Genomic DNA, 19,545 nt, shown 5'->3' with positions numbered 1-19,545 from the left:
AGAGGACAATTCATTTGTCCACATACAAGGAAACAGCTGGGGCATCCTCAACTTGCTTTATTAAGAGGAAAGTAGCAACAAATCATTTCCAACTAGGATTTACAGTGTTATAATATAGCATATAGTCTTTGGTTGGAAGGCTTTTCAGATCCTTGAAAGTCTTTGTGTCTTTTTGAGAGGTAGAGATGAATCATGCTTGGGTGGAAGCGGTCAATCTCCTGTTGTCTTTGTTGTAACCAGTTTCCTTCCCTTAGGAAGACAGAATCGAGCTTTCTGATGGTGATGGCCCCTTTAAATGTTTCTCTTATTCTACTTATGATATGACCCACATGTTATTTTGATCTGAAGCTGCTTCAAATACTGTGCATGTTATTAATCTGTGTATTTCTTAGTCTCTCTCACATACACATCTATTGTGACCAATCCACATGGCCCACATATTTTTTTTATCTAAAATTTTACTTCCTCATTCAAATTTGATGTTTCTATAAGAAAATAGAAAAGTCTTCATAAATGGACAGATTTTTTAATTCAAAAAGTTAAGTAAAAGGAAAAATATAACAATCTCAATTATCAGGATAGATTTGCTGCCACCATAATCAAGTTACTTTCATGATATGTTACTATGTTGGTCTTAAACATAGCAGTTAAAACCAAGGCAAAATTTAAATGGCAGATTTAAGACTTAATCTAAGCTATTCCATAAAAAGACTGTAGAGAGAAATGTTTTCAAGCTTTTAAAATTTTTTTTGAACACATGATGCCAGAAAAAGAAACTGTAAGTGAATCTCACAGAACTTGAAGAAAATTGTTTAGCAGAAAATCACTGCATGTGCCTAAGTCCTAAAACTCCTGCTAAGATGTTTGTTTATTCTGAAATGCTGCCAATCCTTTCTTTATGGTAGAAAGAATTATAGGTTAACTTCAGGATAAACTAAGACAAAACAAAACAAAACAAAGCTAAAAATGCTGTTATAGAAACTGGGCAGAACACTGTATTAGGCAATCCACATGGTAGAAGCAGAAAAAAAAATGAATTCATTTGAAAGCTATGGTGATATGGTGACAGTGGCTGTGGATCCTGCACCTTTATAAATATTGTAGCAATTTCTAGTGACTAAGGCAAGCTCTGTGGGTTTCAGGCAGTATTTATTCACAACAGCTGTCTATAATTCACAGTTATTAACTTTAGAACCTATCCATACTGCCTAATTGAAATTTTCAGTCTTTGGGCCAATATAGAAATACACATTGGTGCTGGAATTGCCCACTATGAGCAGAAACCAGACATATCATCTACTTCTGTTAGTTTGTTTGAGCTGCAAGGGTGCAAGACATATTTGTGTCTATCAGAACCCATCCAAGACCTCACAATGTGCTCTCTCCTGTCTATATTTTTAGCACCACTCAGTCACAATCACTTGATGAGTCTCTAAGATGTTTCAGCTCTCATCATTAACACTGTTTCCACACTATGAAACAGTAGAAGAAAAAGAAGAGTTAGCTCTGTTTAAAAGCTAAATATATTTTAAAACCCAATAAATAATAACACAATGTTGTCTGTGGTGTGACCTTGTGGTGAGCATGAAGTGTTTGCAGGAGCAAGAGGTCATTCCTAAGTTAGGAAGACAGCATTACTCTGGGTAAAACATTTATTTACATTGCAGGTATGAATATTTTGTTTGAATGTATGTATGTGCAAAATGTATGTGTCTGATGTCTAGGGAGGGGAGAGGAGGGTTGCAGATTTCTTGAGATTGGAAATACAAATGGTTGTGAGCAGCCACAACATGGCATTTGTAAAAACTGAATCTAGGTCATCTTGAAGAGCAATTAGTGCTCTTATCTACTGAGGCAAACTTTCCAAGCCCATACATTTCTTTCTCAAAATTAGATACAGGTCAACAAAAACATCTTTTATCTTCCAAGCCCTAAGGGTTGCCCACTACTCCTTACCTCTTAAGAGTACCAACACCTCTCATATCATCACACTGAGGACTAAATCTCTAACACATGAATACTTTTGAGGTAAAACAAACTACACAATCTGTACTTCTATTGTATCTCTACTGATGATCTCACTTGGTCAGAAGCATCTTTACCAGAGCAGTGTGATGCATTGCCAATTAGAGACTATCATGGTCAGCAAGAGGAAAATCTAGGCTGACCATTGTTCACCAGATACTTAACATCTCTTAAATCCTGAAGATATCCTAATTCCTTCCAGATCACATTCTATAAGCTCAGACTAAGTGAAATGTCCACCGCTACCATGTGAGATGATAGGGTGAAATGAGACCAATTAGGGTGATCTGCACAGTCTGCATCATAAATATTTATCGAAGGTTTACTCATGCCTGACATTGTTCTACCCCATGTGTTGCCCATTATTTCAGTGTTCCACATTATCATGAGATTTATGGGATTGTTCAGAGTAGGTCCATCTGCAGTCAAGACAGTATATGTAGTACTGAAAGCAAGTGACAGTGGAGACAGCATCTTTATGGGACAACACCTTCAAGCCTCCACACAGAGAGACTGAAGTTCTCTCTTTTTGAACTTAACAGGCAAGTAATTGATATGCTCTCTGGTTTGTGTCTGTCAGTTAGAGTGCTTACTTCACACAGTCTGGAATCCACTGGCTCCAGAGAAAGAAGAAACACACCCAAGTCGAGAGAAAAATGCATCCTCCCTATTACACCCTTACACTGCTTACACATGGCATCCCTGAAAAGACACACTCTGAAAAAACCCTCTGCCATCACTTTGCAAAAGCATGGACATGTGTGGCTATGCTGTTATGTGTCATTGGCCTCAGCATGCCTTATGAAGGGATTGCAGAATTTACTCCCTCCTTTTCCCATAGGCTTAATGAAAAATGAGTCTCTTTCTAGACAACCAGATCTTGTAGTCTGGCTGCATCACCTACCTAGCTGCAACTGAGAATAACTTCTTTTCAGGAGGAATTTGGCATAAAGAATGGGAGTGTGGCCAAGCACTTAAGGGACTCTCATATGCAAGCTTTGGAAATAGTCTAAAGGATCTTCCTGTGGCTAATACAGCATAGCTAGGGAACTAGGAGAATTCCACAGAGAATTTTCTGTACATTGAATGTCATTAACCTTTCACTATTGACATCAAGTGAGAGGAAGACAGGAAACTAAATAGTTACCTTACCCATTTCCTTGAAAGTCATTGTAACAAGAGGTATAGCTTTTAACTCAACTGATTCCACAAAACCACTACCTATCTAGTGATGAAATCTAAGTGGTTTCCAAAAGTCTGCTTTTTAAATTCTAAAGGAGTTTTTAAAATCAATTTTCAATTCAAGGAGTTCATTTCAGTGTGTCTCATCAAGAATGAGTGTCCTAATAGATGGCAAGCATGGTTGGCTGCCAATAAGTCCATAACTATGTGTGTTACCTGGAAACCATTTCAGTATCTCATACTTCTTTAGGCCATGAGTATATTAAGTGGGGCATAGAATATCAAGCCTCCTTAGATGCTTTCTGTCTTGCTTACTCTCTTCTAGACTCTGTAAGTTATGATAAAGATAATTGAAGGTCAATATGCTGAGGCTAGAACAGAAGAGATAAATATGCCCCAAATGCCATACCAAGAAACATAGGGATAAATCTGGGGTAAAGTTGAGGAATCCATGTTTAGTTAATTGCTGAGCTATAAGTTTGAAGAATAATGAGAGATATGGTCTCTAGAAAAGGCAATTGGTGGCTCATAGAACTTTTCTGCATTTATACATATTTACATAATCAGTAAACCTTTGGTGTCACACAGAACAAGTGACAATTCTCATTTTCACTCAGTTTATCTTGGAAACATGCCTCAACTCCACACGATGATTTCCCTGTCCCAGAAAAGATGCCTTACATTTGGCCTCCCTGTTTCTTTTAGCCTTTCATTTACAGTTGGTGTTTGCACAAACCTAATCCAAAAAGTAACTATTAAACATTACTGTCTCCACACAAAATGTCACTCCCAAGTATGTAAATTGCTTTTATTTTCTCAGATGAAGTGATGGGATGAGATCTGTGCCAAAGCTTTATGAAGACACAGTTTGGATTGAGCCCAGAGTGTTTCTATTTAACTATCCCTAGGTTCAGGCCTGGACACTTCCAGTCTCCATACAATCTAATCCGCAATCCTGGACCTTGAAAGCTCCAGCTTCCAGCCTCTGTCTGCTGACCTAGGCCTAGAACATTTTAGCCTCAGATACTACTGAATAAACACCTCCTTTCTAGCTCTTTCTGAACTCTGGCTGGCTGGTTCAACTCAGCTCTTTTGGTTCAAACTCCTTTCTAAGCTGATTCAAATTGGCTTCTGTTGGTTTCTGATTGAATTACTTAGCTTGGAAAGACTGCCTCTGAACTTCTTGAACTGAGCTGGTCTAAACTCAATCACTTTTAACTGAACTGAACCAAACTTAACTGATCTGCACTGTTGTGAACTGTACTCCACTGTACTCTCCCTCACTGTTCTTTAGACTCTCTCCTTACTTTCTGTCATCTTGAGAACTGGGCATATCCTATCTCTGATTCGTTTTTTCAAGTCTTTCTCTGATTCATCACTTTGTCTGCCCCTCAATTAGCTGTCACTTTCAAATTTTGCTGCTATCTTTACCTTAAAGGTGTATACTAAGGGCATGTCTATATTCTAGTCAGAGGAATTAAAGGTAAGTGGGAGGTTTGCATTCCAGCCGGATCACACAGACCTAGAAGGTCTTTAGATATGATCCCCTTCCAGAGCAGACATGTTGCTGGATTTAAAATCCCTCTATTTAATTCCTTCAGACTGTTGTAATCCGTACAGCACTCTGACCTGATTTCTTTATTTTTATAATACTTTTATTAAGGTAAGTAGAATTTATATACAGTTTATGCTTCTCTCACTATCTTTTTAGTCTACCTTATGGTTTTGTAAGCTACATAATAATGTTCATAATTTCTAGTTGTTTTACTTTATTCAGTGTCCTTTTTGTTTAAATCAGCCACAGTTGGCTTCTGTCTTTTGCTATGTAGAACTACAATGAAAAAGAAAAAAAAATTCTATGACTATCCTGAAAAGACAAACTTTTGAAAAAATATGAAAATTTGTTTTTTTGTTAGGAGAGTGACTTATAATAATGAGGTCATTTCCTCAACAAAACACAAGGCCAACAAAAGAAAAGGAATTCAATATAGTCATAAGAGTTATGTATGAAGAAGTTCTACTGATATTGGCATTCTTTCATATTTAGCTGGAAATATAATCTGGACACCAGTCTTAGGGTCTTAGTCTGCTTGGATGCTGCTAGATATCCTGTCGACATAATCTATAGACACCCTATTGCTCACCATTCCTGAGGCTGGAAATCCAAGACTATAGTGATGGCAAATGTAGTTCCTGGTGAGGGCCCTGTGTCCTGATCCAATGTGCTACTGGTTTAAGAAATGACCATTATGCATCTTTGAACATCTGATTCTGTGACTGGTAGTTCTGTTTGGAAGGTCATGGAGTAGTGAATTCTAGCCAGAGGAAGTACATCCCTGGGAGGGGGCTTTGAGAGTTGATAGCCTTGCCCCACTTTCAGGTCATTCTTTCTTTAGGTTTATAATGGAAGATGTGAACTCTCAGCTTCCTGGTCCTGCTGCCTTCTGCTATATCTCTCCTGCCATTATGGTCTCTCCCTCTGCAAAAATAAGCCGATACAAATTCTTACTTCTATAAATTAACTCAATCATATTTCATCACAGCAACAGAAAAGTAATAAGTAAACCTGTTTGCTCATGAATCCCTTTCAAACAGTGAAGAAAAGCTTAGCCTCTCTTATCTTATGTAAACTCTTGTCACACCCTGCAAGCCCTGCTTTCATGCTTTCCCCTTGATCCACTTACTACCATGGGCCCCAAATACCATCATATTGGCTCTCCTGGATTTAGTATATAAATTTTAGAGGAGTATATGCATTCGGTCATGCAAACTCTCAGAATTATTTCAGAATTTGTTTCAGAAACAAATCACTGGCTACTGTCTTAGTGTCCTAATACTACTATAACAAATTCCACAACTTTGGTGGCTTCTGACAACAGGAATTTTCATTTTGTAACTCTACAGACCAGACTTCCTAAAATCAAGGTGTCATGTAGGCTACTTTTAGGGGGATTTCTAGAGGTAATCAACTCCTTGCAGTGTCTAGACATTACCTGTGTCTGTTGGTTCACAGCCTCTTCCAACTATCGTTCCTACCTTTACTCTAAAACTCCCTTTTGAAATTTTGAGTCAGTTTCCATACTTCAGAACAATGTCTTCATATCAGTGTTCTTGAAATAATCACATTTTATACAAGCCTTTGGCTATGTCCTTTAATAAGTTTATAGACTGTGAAGATGAGGGTGTAGACATTTAACAAGATAGGCTCTTATTCTGTCTCCCTTTGTAAGTGCTAGTTCAGTATTGCCTGACTCAGTTCTGTCAACTCTGCTGTTTTTCCATGTGAGTAACTCTTTTCTTCCTGGAAGTCCATCTTTACCTTCATTCAGATGGAAGAAACCACTGATTTCCACAGGATGCCTAAAGAGTGAGTCTGCTCTTAAAGATGAATTATTTATGGGCATTTTAAATAGTCTCTTGGCAAAATAAAACTGAAAGTAATCAATTCCAAAGAAGAAATAAATAAGAGCAGTTCCACAAGCTGAATACACTTAATTTAGAAGATAATGAATTAAGACAGACCCCAGAGTGGACTAACTTTCTTTCACATAGATTAATGGAATAACACACATCTGGGCCCACTTTGTTCTGTTGACATTGGCTACTGCTTCTTGAGTTCAAGTGAGACTATGAGAAGAGATGAAGAATATAGTTTGTGTACTCTATAATGCTAATATGAGGTTTAAGCTTGTTGTTATAACTCAGATGTAACATGTGTGAATAAGAATTATTTGTATTTTTAAAAAACACATTGCTTAAATGGATTATAAAGCTCCTGATTGATAAGAGTTTGCCACATGCAAATCACTATATGTCCTTTAAAATATTGTTACATTGAATACCCTTGATTTTCTTATGTTAGAAGAGGAAATTGGTGTTTCAAAAGGTTCACAGTTACCAAAGAGCAGGGCTTCTATGAATATCATTCTCCTGTCTCCTTCATGAATTTCTCTCACATACAGAATGTTTAATAGCCAGTAAATTCAGGCAATGATATGATAAAAATAGAACATCAGATGTACATTATTACACCATATACACAGTACTTTCATATATGTTACTTCATTTCAAGAACACCACAAAAGAAATGGATAGAAGGATCCAACTTATAGTGCCTTAATTTTTCAGAGACATTAATTGAAGCATAGAGAACTGACTATGAATTTCCTAAACTTACATAGATAATTGCAGTTAATTATCTTCTGATTTCCTTATACCCATTTGGATACAGTAACAAACACTAGCCTTTGATCCAAACACACAAAGGGCAAGTTTACTGTGAGGAAAGAACCTGGTTTTGAGTCAGTGATCTCCAGTGTGTCACTAGATGACTTCATTCCTATGCCAGCCTTACTCCTCAGGTATGAGGTAAAAGCAATAAAATAATATTTACCTGGTATATAGAAGAGAAGGTAATGGATACTATAACCTGTGAAGAATTTTTAGGAGCAAAATTTGTTTTTAACAGTGTAGCATGTTGTTTCACACTTTGCAGTTGAGTGTTGATGCTCCCAAGGGCAGCCCTTTGAATGTGTGTAAAGTGCCTTTGGGTTTTCTCTTTCCATTTTGCAGTTAGATATCCTTTGGCATACAGAGGAACTACAATACAGAGATACCAAAAAACATAACTAACAATTTTTTAGGATGAGTTCTAAATGACTTCTTGTTCAAAAGTCATTCTTTGAAAGCATGCTATTTGTTGTATTCAATACAATTGTGTCTCATTTCAATGAAATTACTGACATCAGGATTCTTAAAGACTGGCCAGGTGTCACCAGATGATGGTAGATGGTAAGGGCATGATCAAATATGGACAACTGACTGGCAGTAAAGTAGTTCTAAATTATGTAATAAAGGTTTTTTGTTGTTGTTATTGTTGTTTTGAAAAAGCCAAATTTACAAGGAACTACACAAATGGATTTAAGAGACTCAGGATCTCTTCTCAAGTTTTGATAAAGAATGGTGTCCCTTCTTTTGTTGCCATTTGTTTAATCAATTACTAATTAATGACATACAATCAATAACTAAATGCTTGATACTTAGGAAAGCTTTCCAGAATATTTTTTTTCTTTTGATCATCCATGAATTGTCAAGAAAGGTGACCAGCTGATTGTTCTGCTTAGCTTCAGTGTCTAATAGATAGAGCCTAGTGACCACAGAAGAGAATCTTGATTGAGGTATTGTTGATATCAGAATGACCAGTGGACATGTCCATGAGAGGTTGTCTTGATTTTAATTGATTTAGGAGATCCATGCTCACTGTGGAAAGCACAATTCCCTTGGCAGGTAATACTGAGCTGTATAAGAAAGCTAGTAAGGCATGAGCCTGTGCTAACCCCAAGCAAAGTTTCTTCAATGTTTTTTAGCTTTGGGAAAAGGGTATGTGATGATGATATAGCCCATTTAGGGCTGAGCACTCCCCAGACTCTTATTTTTGTTTTCTGATTCATCATGGTTCTCCATCCATGTTATTCACCTACTTCATGAAAAAATCTCTGATGGTAGTTGAAAGATATATTGATTTCCAGGTATAGCAAGAAGTCATTTGAAATTGTTGTAATGTTATTTTCATTTAGCACAGTAATAATACTAGGGCCCATGACTCATCCAGCCATTTAGACCCCATTTTGGCACCATTTAATAGTACTATACATGTGTTCTTTCTTCTTTAAGAATCTAAATTATTTGATTTTTATTTTCCTTTGATACAAAACCACATGGGAAGCCACCATTTTGAATCAGAATTCCTTTTTGTTCAAAGCATCCTGAATTCCTTGCATTGTTTTGGGTGATCTTTAGCATAATTTATAAGAAGAGATATGAATACTGCATACCTATGTAATGCTGGTAACAGGAGCTCATAGAAATAATAATAATTTGGTTTTGAACTTTGCCAATTCACTTAACTGAAGCATGTGAATTGAAGCAAGTCATCATATATAAGTACTGGTTCAAATGACAACATGTTGCTCTTCAAACCCTGATTGCATTATAGGAAAAAAGAGAAAAGGGTTATCATTTGTAAAGCACATGCACAGGCCTGAGGACACTCCTAAATGTACCCCTATGTTCTCTATGAGGCTCATTACTCTCATATTGATTTGAAAAGCCTTGCATACAATAGTCCCTATTAGGGTTGGTCTTGTGCGCTGTGAATTCAGATGCTGATCTGTACCTCAAGATCAGGCTGCAGTCTGGACATGGGCATTGTATTGACCAATGTGCTATACAGAATGCTCCCCAATAATTTCTGATTGGATAATAAAAAGGCTAGAGCCTGTGACCAAGCATGAGAAAGAGGAAGGTAGAACTTGAGATTGAGTGTGTGTATGTGGGAGGGGAGGAGATCTCAAGTAGGGACCACAAGTAGAAGGAAAAAGGGGAGGGAAGGAGAAGATGGCACTGAGGCAGGATGGTCCATGAGGATGGACCATGAGCATGTGGCCAATAGAAAATCTTCCTGAGGGTATACGTGGAGAAGAGTAAACAGAGCATGACTCAGTTGGCAAGTAACATGGGGCATGTAGCTGAGATGTAGGATAGCTCACAATCTACCCAGTTTAGGCTTAAGGCTTGTTAATAAAAACACTGGATTTCTGTGTATGGTGGCTTGAATATGCCTAGACCATGGAATGGCATTATTTGGAGGTGCAGCCTTGTTGTAGTTGGTGTGCCACTGTGGGCTTGGGCTTTAAAACCCTCAATCTAGCTGCCTGGAAGCCAGTGTTCTCCTAGCTGCCCTCAGATGAAGATGTAGAATTCTCAGCTCCTCCTGCACCAGACATGCCTGGATGCTGCCATGTTCATGATAGTGGACTGAACCACTGAAACTATATGCTATCCCCAATTAAATGTTGTCCTTATAAGAATTTGCCTTGGTCATGGTGTCTTTTCACAGTAGTAAAACCATAACAAAGATACTGCATTTTTATTCTGGCTAGAGTGGGGCAGAACCCCCCACTATAAAATTATTTTTATAAATCTCAGTATTATCAATTTTAAACTGCCCAAACAAAATTATTTCTATTAGTTGAAAATATGAGCCCATTTGGCTGACATTCCTAAAAGCCACTCTTTACTTCCTGTTTATTTTCATCCATCAGACTGATCAGCAAACAGTGTTGACTTTGAGGTCATCCAAATTCGTTCTTAAGTTCCTACCCCACCTCCTCTTTAACTGATTCTTCTCAGCTTGGAACTTACAGAGAAGAATGCAGCATAATGTTTCTGGGAGTAAGATATAAGTCACTTCATAATCTTGCTTCTGTGCTCCTCAGTCAACAGTGGTGAACACTGAGGTTGGTGGTCACACAAGTGTGGTCAACCTTTGGGGGCTCTGTATGGCTGTTGAGAACTCTCTTGGCTCTCAGAATCATATGCTTTGTGGTATCTTGTGAACGGAATAAAAATTAGTAAAGGTAGTGAACAAAACGTGTCTATAGAGTCAAAGAGAGAGAGAAAGAAAAAAGAGGAGAGAGGGGGAGGGGTTAGAAAACAAACAGCTTAAGCCATTTACAAGTGTAAGTATGTGCTGAAGGAGACAATAACTGCCAACTACTGTTGAATTAAAAATGAGAAAGGACATTCCAATTAGAGAGACAGACAGACACAGGAGAGGGAGGGAAGGAGGAGGACGTAAGGACAGAGAGAAAGTGTGAATGCTCCTTCTTCATATCCCCTCTTTTCCAAGTGAATTTTCAGTGATTTTCATGCCTAAAGAAAGGCTTTTCTCTGCCCATTTCTGTCTAAGCCAAGTGTAGAGCATATACCACTGCACAATGCCCATGGAGACAGTGAAGGCACCCTGCTCTCCTCATCATAGGAGAACAGATAAAAATAGCTAAAAATATATTTTTAGCAAGTCAACAATTGTCGAATCAAAAGGTTCAGAAGATGTTATGTAGAAAACCTTTCCTTAGGAGACACAATGCATGTATCTATTGTCCTTAGAGTGAGAAGTCAGGGCAGATGAGTAATGGGTGCATCATTGTCCACCTTGGAGAAGTAATGAGTTTTCATTGGGAATATGGATGAGTGGGTATTTACAGGAGCAGGGATGACTTGAAAGTAAGAAAGAAAGAAAGAAAGAAAGAAAGAAAGAAAGAAAGAAAGAAAGAGAGAAAGAAAGAGAGGGAAAGAAAGGAAGAAAGAAAGGAAGAAAGAGAAAGAAAGGAAGGAAGGAAGGAAGACAGGAAGAAAGGAAGGAAGGAAGGGAGGAAGGAAGGAAGGAAGGAAGGAAGAAAGGAAGACATATTGGAGAGAGATTAAGTGTTCACACATTTGTAATAGGCCATTGGATAGATAGATAGATGATAGATAGATAGATAGATAGATAGATAGATAGATAGATAGATAGATAGATAGATAGATGGGTGGGTAGGTGGGTAGATAGATAAATACATGGAGAGGTGGATAAACTGATGGACAGACAGACAGACAGACAGACAGAACAGAAACACAAGACAAATCTAAAACCTCTTGAATCCTAACTCCTGGGTTGCAATATGGCCCCTCCTGTGAAGTTCACAGACAGACAGAGATGGCTTAACATTTTGCTCACAATTATGTTTGCACATGAAGTGTCCCCCAAGAAGCTCCGGTACTTGAGAGTATAATCCCCAGCTGGGAAATACCATTTTGGAAACTTCTGGGAGCCTTTTAGGAGTTTAAAAGTAGATCACTGTGGGTGTCCTTGGTAACTAGCCTCTACCAGGCCCATCTGGTAGAGCCTCTGCCATTTACTCAGCCACCATGGAGCTGAGCCTCCCCACAAGCCCCAGAGCAATGAAGACAAAACGGACATACCTCTGAAACCACAGGCAAAAATGAATTGCGCTGGTTAATTTCAGGTATTTTGTCTCAACGATAAATTTTTAAAAAAATTTAGCACAATTGCTAAAACTCTTGCATATTACATCTTAGTTTGTGCACTTGATTATTAACTTCACTGACTAAACGTAAAGTGTTACTTTTGTAGGATTAACTATTTTTGCCAGCTGTTGCTAGGTAAAGCGAAAGAGGAAATGTTTATGTGCATAACTACAGTAATCACAACGGTGATGATCGACACTGGTTACATGCATACATACAAACACACACAAGCCCGAGGGCAGACTTCTGGATTAGAATAGATGTACTAGAATGACAACGACATAACCTCATCCATGCTGGAAGGAGCACAACTGGCTCTGTTCTATCTGCCTAAAGGCCTCAAAAGAATGACTTGTCACCAGACTGGGGCGGGAAAATGTTTGAGCACAGTAGCTCTGAGCCCATCTGAATTCCCTCCTCTGTCTCTGATTGGTTAAGATATGGGAAGAAACAGCGCCCAGCCTCCTGCCGCTCCAGTCGCCATTGGTTGGGAAGAGGTGGCAATCAGGGTTAGCCGAGACAGATGCCCTAGCTCCAGCTCTGTGCTGGTCTGAGTGCACTGTCGCCGCTGTAGTCGCTGTCTGGGTCCCTTCCGCGGTACTCTTGCCTGGAGGCTGCCTCCCAGGCTCTGGGCGCGGACACTATGGTGAGTGCTGTCCGGACAGTCAGCGGAACCTCACACCTGGGCGGGTGGACCATGACTGACTAGAAAGCGGGCTGCGGTGCAGCACAAGCCCAGGGCACACAGAGCGAAGGGCTGCGGGAAACAGCGCCTTTGGTGGGAGGTGGGGACATATGATCTGCTGGAGTGCTCCGAGTCACTGAGTCCGATTGGGTCCCCACCGCTCAACCCCAGCCTCCGACTTCAGGCAATTCTGGGTTCCGCGGGGCGGGTGGTGTGGGAGGCTCAGGGCTCAGGTTCCAGTGCTGCCCCTGTTGCACCACGGTGACAGGTGAGCTGGGGTAAGAAGATGGGGGAGGGGAGGGGGCGACGAGAATTTAAAGATCCCGCACATTCCTCCCTTTTAGGATAGGGTAACCCAAAAGCGTAACCAGATGGCGAATGACAGGTCAGAGGCACGGGGTGGTAGACCGGGTCGGGTCGCAAGGCGCGGGTCCTTGACCGCGGTCTTTCTCTGCCCTGCAGTACGGTTTCGTGAACCATGCCCTGGAGCTGCTGGTGATCCGCAATTACGGTCCCGAGGTGTGGGAAGACATCAAGTAAGTGAACAGCCCAGCTCCCAGGGCCCCGCGTTGGCACGGCGCCCGCGCCCGCTTCCCTAGCTGCTCCCAGCAGGGTCGTGGTGCGCATCCTCCGGTCTCCGCTCCCACGCTCCGGAGCCCGGACCAGGAGAGGAGGGTAGGCCGGGGCGTGGCCGCGTTATCAAACCCCTTGGGGTCGCTGCGGCCTCCTCACCCGGACTGAGCGTGGGAACACCCAGACAGACACAGCCCTGTGGCTCCCAGGGCAGGTTCAGAGGATTGGTTAGCTCCCATGCAAAGGGACCTGGGGGCTTCCCAGACCTCAGCAAGATCTTGGAAGCAGAGGCAGGAAATGAACAGAAAACTTGCTTTCCTTTGCGATTTACACACCAGGTACACATAATATGGTTATATCATTTGGGTATGGTCCAGCACACTCAAAGATTATTTCTCCAGTAAGTCATGAGAAACCCATATTTAATAAAGGTACATTTCCCCTTTAACTTGCCCAAAATCACCCTTGCTTTGCTGTTTTCTTCTGGCAACCCTAGGCAGGGCATCCTAGTTTCTGTAGAGCTTTGAGTCTGGTACTCAGATGAGACCAGAAAATACACTTATCTGAGATTTTAAGGCCCAAGTCATCTCTTAAGCTTTTCGTGGGTCTAAGGAAGAGGTTTATGGGGGATTGAAGCCAGAGCCTTGTCCTTGACAGACAAACACAGTGCCACTGAGCTGTGTGTCTGGCCTTTATGTTTCTGAGATGGGATCTCCCTACACACCGCGTAGGCTGTCCTGAAACTGCCAATCTCTCTGCCCTCTCCTAGTGCAGGCTTTAGAGGAAGGCGTCACCAAGCCTAGTGGAGCATTGCAATCTAACAGAATTATCTTTTCCCCTCTCTCTTGTTGAAACTTGGATTTAACTCCTGTATATCTGAGTGTTGCTACCAACTATAGTAAAGTCACACGCAGGAATTACTACGTTCTGTCTGGGTAGGGTTGGTGGGGGTTAAAGAAGGACAGAAGGGAACAGGTTTCTATTATGTTTTGAGTTCCTGTACCCACTGATGCACATTCGCCCTTGCTATTTTTCTCAACACATTTTTATTAGCAATCAATTTCAACATGCCTTATAAGAGGATGGTGATTTTCTGTATTTATCTGTTTCCATAGAAATGACCGGGTCTATAATTTAAGCGTTAAAACCCATCATCTCCCTCCAGCTCTCTTGTGTTTGAGCTTTAATTTACATTCCATAAGCCATTCACATTATCCACATTTGTATTATCCACAGGGCACTGCTGCATCTGATAAAAAAAGAGGTCAAGATGTGACAATTCTATCAAACTAAACTCTAAGAAGTAAAGCTGCTTTGAGGTTGCAATTTTCTTTCGACTTTATTCTTTCCTTCATAATTTCATTTTCTGTGACAACAGTATAGAAAAGGCAGACACCAAGAACAAGCCTTTGCAGTGCCACCAAGCATGAGGATGTCCATAAGCCACTTTGTGAATGTATGAAGGCAACATATATATCCCCCAAGCATTAATCTCTCATCTTTAAAAATAAAATCCCCAAAGTTCATGATGGATGAACTTTAACAATGAATATGTTTAAACATGTTTAAAGAGAACCAACATGTTTATTTTTAAAATTAAATTATCAATTTAATTTGTTTATGATAATTATAATCTAAAAATACATACATTCTATTGGTGATAACCTAACTTCCAATGGTAGCTGAAAATAAAACATATTACTTCAAGTAATTTGTACACACACACACAGAGAGAAAGCGAGCGAGAGAGAGAGAGAGAGACAGAGACAGAGAGACAGAGACAGAGACAGAGAGACACAGAGAAAGACGGAGAGAGACGGGGGGGGGGGAAACATGTTCTTGCTATGTAACTTTGGATGAGTGGAAATTACCATGTAGATGAGGCTAGTCTTGTTCTTACAACAGCCTTCCTGTCTCAGCCTCTCATGTGTCTGGACTACAGATGTGTGTACTCACCATGAAAAGAAGTATCACTGAGCACGATTCTTAGGTTGATCAAGTGATAATAGTTATGAACAAGGTCACATGGGTGGTTTCCCCTGAAATTACTGTAAGGACAGTGCCCTTCTAATAGAGGAATAGAACCAGTGTTGGCCACCCGGTTGCTTACTTTCTCTTTTTAGGAAGGCATCTTTTATTGTTGGCATAGGTGCAGTTTTGCATATTGCTGGGGAGCCTGGCTTGTCTCTCTGGACCTAGAGGACTAAAACTGTTCCTTGCTACCCTGCCTAGTTTCCCAAGAGGTTGCTGAATGCTTCCTGGAAGAGCATTTGAGGATGAGAGAAATGTACCTGCTAAGGCTACTGTCATGAAGGTGTCTCCTCCTCTCCCAGCCCATTCCAGAGAACTCTCTGCAGCTATTGGTCCCAGATGTTTTCAGTTTTAACTTCTTATGAATAACTGAAGAAACTGAGCAAAATTTTTTATCCTTTTCCCCCAATAAGAACCAAATTTTTTTGTCTTCCTTTATGATCTGTGGAAAATTATAAATAGTTATAAAATGTTTTGTAATACTTTTGAAGTTTAGTAAGAAGTGGGCATTCATCATTTATGAGAAAGGAAGCAAAACACTAAATGACAAATAAAACTCTAAGTATCAGGTTCCAGACAGAAAATTCTAGATAGCTAAGAGCAGGAAATATCTCCTTGTAAACTCAGGGTTTGCACAGACTATGACCAATAGCATCACCATTTCACAGGCATGTTGCCTCTTCTCAGGAAAAAGAAAATTTGTTTAGGAGCTTTCTCTTAAAATGACAGACAGAAAAGATTTAGTGTCTGTGCCCAAGTCTAGACACTGGGCATTGTGAATATATATGCATAACTACTCAAATGCAACAGTGTAAACATGTAAGCATTGTTAGCTCTTGTACTTGGCAACATCTGGATCCGGCATCCCCACCCATTTCAGATCTACACAGTAACATAAGAGAGCAAGAATTTGCTTCAGAGCTTGCTTTGCAAATTTTGAATCTTCAGATGATCTGCTTAAGAAGCCATGATTCCTAAGTGATGAGAAAAATATCTATCATTCATTTAGAAAATGTAATCAGACTTCATGCATATTAAGATACAATGTAAAGGCTTGATAGGTCTCTCTCTATTATCCTGGTGTCAGCCCTGGTTGATGTGATAATTGTATTGTGTCAGTGAGCTCTGAGATTCTCTGCCTACTTTGGAATTTATATGGATTCTAAAGAAGATTCAAAAGGCTGGAAATTCTAAGATGGTTAAAAGTCTATTGAAAACAAATGACAGTTTAAGATGTAGCTCAGTGGTAGGATCCAATACTAAAACATATTACACACACACACACACACACACACACACACACATAATATCTTTCAGAAAACTACTTATTTGCCTACAGATGAGCAGGCAAAGTATTGGTTACTTTGTGCCTGATTTTTCTAAGGAATTAAAGATAAGCAATTAGATGTAAATGTTGGCATGAAAGCTGTTTTATAAATAATTTAATAGCTTTGTTAATTACTAGATACTGTTATCAGTTTGCTGTTAGTCACTGTTCATGTGTTTTGTAGGTTTTTGTCAATTTGCTACCTACTTAATTCATTAGTCCCCCTTCTCTTTCGTTTATTGACAGGCTTATCTTTAGTGAACATAGTTTAGCACTTCAAGCACTAAGGATAGAAAAGCAAATGATGTCATTCTTGTCTTGAGACATCTGTGATATCAGGTTATTTTTAGTCTTATTCATTTTTTATAAAACTTCTCTGTCACTCAAATAAGGAATTTACTTGACTGTTGGATAGCTTGTACTGATCTTTCACTTTGAAACTCATATATGTAGTGTAGTTTGTTAATCAGGTCTGAATACAAGGGCCCATCAAACATTTATTTTTTTTTAAAGGAAGAAAGTTACATGACTTTACAACCTGCCTAAACTTTCCACCTCTTAGTTATTTGTGGAAAAAAATAATGTGTTGGGTTGTTGCCGTACATACAATATTATCTGAAAAATGCTTAATGTGGTTCTTAAATAGCTTTGGAAGAAACGATATCTATTGTTTTCCAATTCTTTCTGGTAACTGGGCTTTTCAACATCTTTCTTCTGCAGCACACCTGAAAGATGTGAAGCTCCTTTTGAGTAAAGGCAGTCTGGGTCTAGGGGTATGACTGGATGCTAAAGGGCTTGCTTAGCACTTCACACCCAAACAAAATACTAAGAACAATAGCCCTTTGTGTCTGCCTGCTATTTCCACCTAAGTGTTTCTTACCTTCTGGTGTAAGGCTTCCAGGGTCATTTCTCATTTCTTTTATCCCATTCATGCACTGGCTGTTCTAATTTGTTTTGAATTATCCCCTGGCCTTTCTTCTTTCCCCTTGGTCCTTATCATCTTCTCTTGCCTTACTCTAAAACAACCCTCTTGCCATGTCTGCCATGGGCTCCTCCTCCACATTCTGCAGATTATTAGAAAATGATTATTTCACTATACCAGCTACACTGCAGTTCTTCAAGCACTCCCCTGCCCCTAATCCCTTCTGCTTTTTCACATTCATGATGGAATGAGCTAAATTTCTACATATCTCTATACCATAGTTCAAGTAGGAAAACGCCTATATGTTTTTAAATATGAATGACACTTCATATTATAAAGCTATTTAAACCTTCTAGAGTTGTTTCCTCTGTATGTATTTTCAGCTGAGCCCTATAACATCTGTTTGAAGCAGGAAATGACTTTCCAGCTCAGTGTGTTTGTCATTGTTGTATTTTATTTTTTAACCATGAAGTTGCATTTCGAAGAAATTAAATGACTGTCTCTCAAGAGTATTATGGGTAGGAAGGTGAAAAGTCACTACTTACTTTAGGCACCATTCCCCTGATACCAGGCTTTATGCTCCTAGAAGTATTTTCCAAAGAGTTGTTACCTAATATAAATACAACATATTTATTTTATTACTCAAAACAACCTCTGGAAAAAAATTAAACAAATTTCCATGAAGACTAAAATATAAATAAATAAATAAATAAATAAATAAATAAATAAATAAATAAATAAGTTCTGGGTTAGGAATGAGACATTTTTCTGTAGGAAATTCTTCCAGTTAGTCTGAAAGCCAGAGGAAGACACAATATGTAGTTTTGCTTGATGCTAGGGAACTAAATACTTAATTGTGAACCACCTCACACAGCTGCTGGTGAGCTGTCTGAATTGGGTCTTCTAGAACCCAGACCACTTTGGGAACAGCATGGGGCTTGTATGGTAAGGCAGGCCATAGCATTTTTTGATTGGTTTGTTTTTATGATCTGCAGCAATGCCCTGGCTGGTCTTAGGGAGTCTTCATTGTCTTATATTCTTTCTTTTTGTGTATTAAATGTATACTAGAATCATATTAGCTTGGGCTGTTTTTGTACATTAAGATGAGGACTATAATAGAAACCAGAAAGCTCTTGCTTTCATTCTTACTAAGTCGAGACTGGGTGACAGCAAACATTAACTAAACATGGCTGCTGTTTGCAAGAGTGATGTCCTTTGTGTTCCCTTTTTTTTCTCTAGAATCAGGGACCTGGCAAATGTTTCTGTCTAACATGTTGGAAGGTGATAGTTAGGGGTTGATGCTACACAGATGTCTACAGGAAAGCACACTTAAGGAAATGAGTACTATAAAGAAGAATCTCTCCAGTCCAGTTCCCTGGCGACAGTGCAGACTTGAAGTTGTACAGCTTTTGTGTTCACTGTTTTGCTTCTTTACACATTGAAGAAAAAATGATAGAAAAATAGTGTTGTTATTATTACTTTTATCTAGAAAAATATAAGACATTTTTGTCATAAACTATGTCAAAGATGGCAAGATACAAGGATGATGCTCTAATTGAGGCTACAGTCAATATGCATTATCCCATTTATCCTGAGCATCTATCCTTGCAGGCTTATCTCAGCTACTTAATCATACTGAGATTTAGAGTTTGGAACACATATTCCCAGTTAGGGCTCCTTTCTTTCCATATCTCCTCCTTGTTCTGTAAATGTCTACTTCTGAGCTTTGATATACCACAGTGAATGCTGTTGAAGGAACCCTCTCATGTGTCCAGCAGTGTACCTCCCCTTCCTAGTACATAGGTTAGTTGATAATTATGCTTGGAATTATTCATCTAATGTCTGACCCACTTCACTAGGGTTTGGCCTTACTATTCTTAGATAAAAACTTATGGATGTTCTCTCTCTCTCTTTCTCTCTCTCTCTCTC

The 19,545-nt window shown here is 39.4% G+C and overlaps 1 protein-coding gene across 1 annotated transcript in view; it reads left to right on the top strand.

Moving 5' to 3' along the window:
- Nucleotides 1-12,578: 12,578 nt before the first annotated feature.
- Gucy1b1 (guanylate cyclase 1 soluble subunit beta 1) overlaps nt 12,579-19,545 on the top strand; it is a 44,311-nt gene continuing 37,344 nt past the window's right edge. The window contains exons 1-2 of the mRNA XM_031374168.1: nt 12,579-12,724; nt 13,226-13,299. Coding sequence (XP_031230028.1) covers nt 12,722-12,724; nt 13,226-13,299 — 77 coding nt within the window. The 5' untranslated portion in view covers nt 12,579-12,721. The remainder of the gene's footprint in view (nt 12,725-13,225; nt 13,300-19,545) is intronic.

Source organism: Mastomys coucha, unplaced genomic scaffold (assembly GCF_008632895.1).
Source record: "Mastomys coucha isolate ucsf_1 unplaced genomic scaffold, UCSF_Mcou_1 pScaffold16, whole genome shotgun sequence".
In the NCBI taxonomy this organism is placed as follows: Eukaryota; Metazoa; Chordata; class Mammalia; order Rodentia; family Muridae; genus Mastomys; species Mastomys coucha.
The sequence above is the reverse complement of the archived record's forward strand: the minus strand, read 5'-3'. Positions and strand labels throughout refer to the sequence as shown.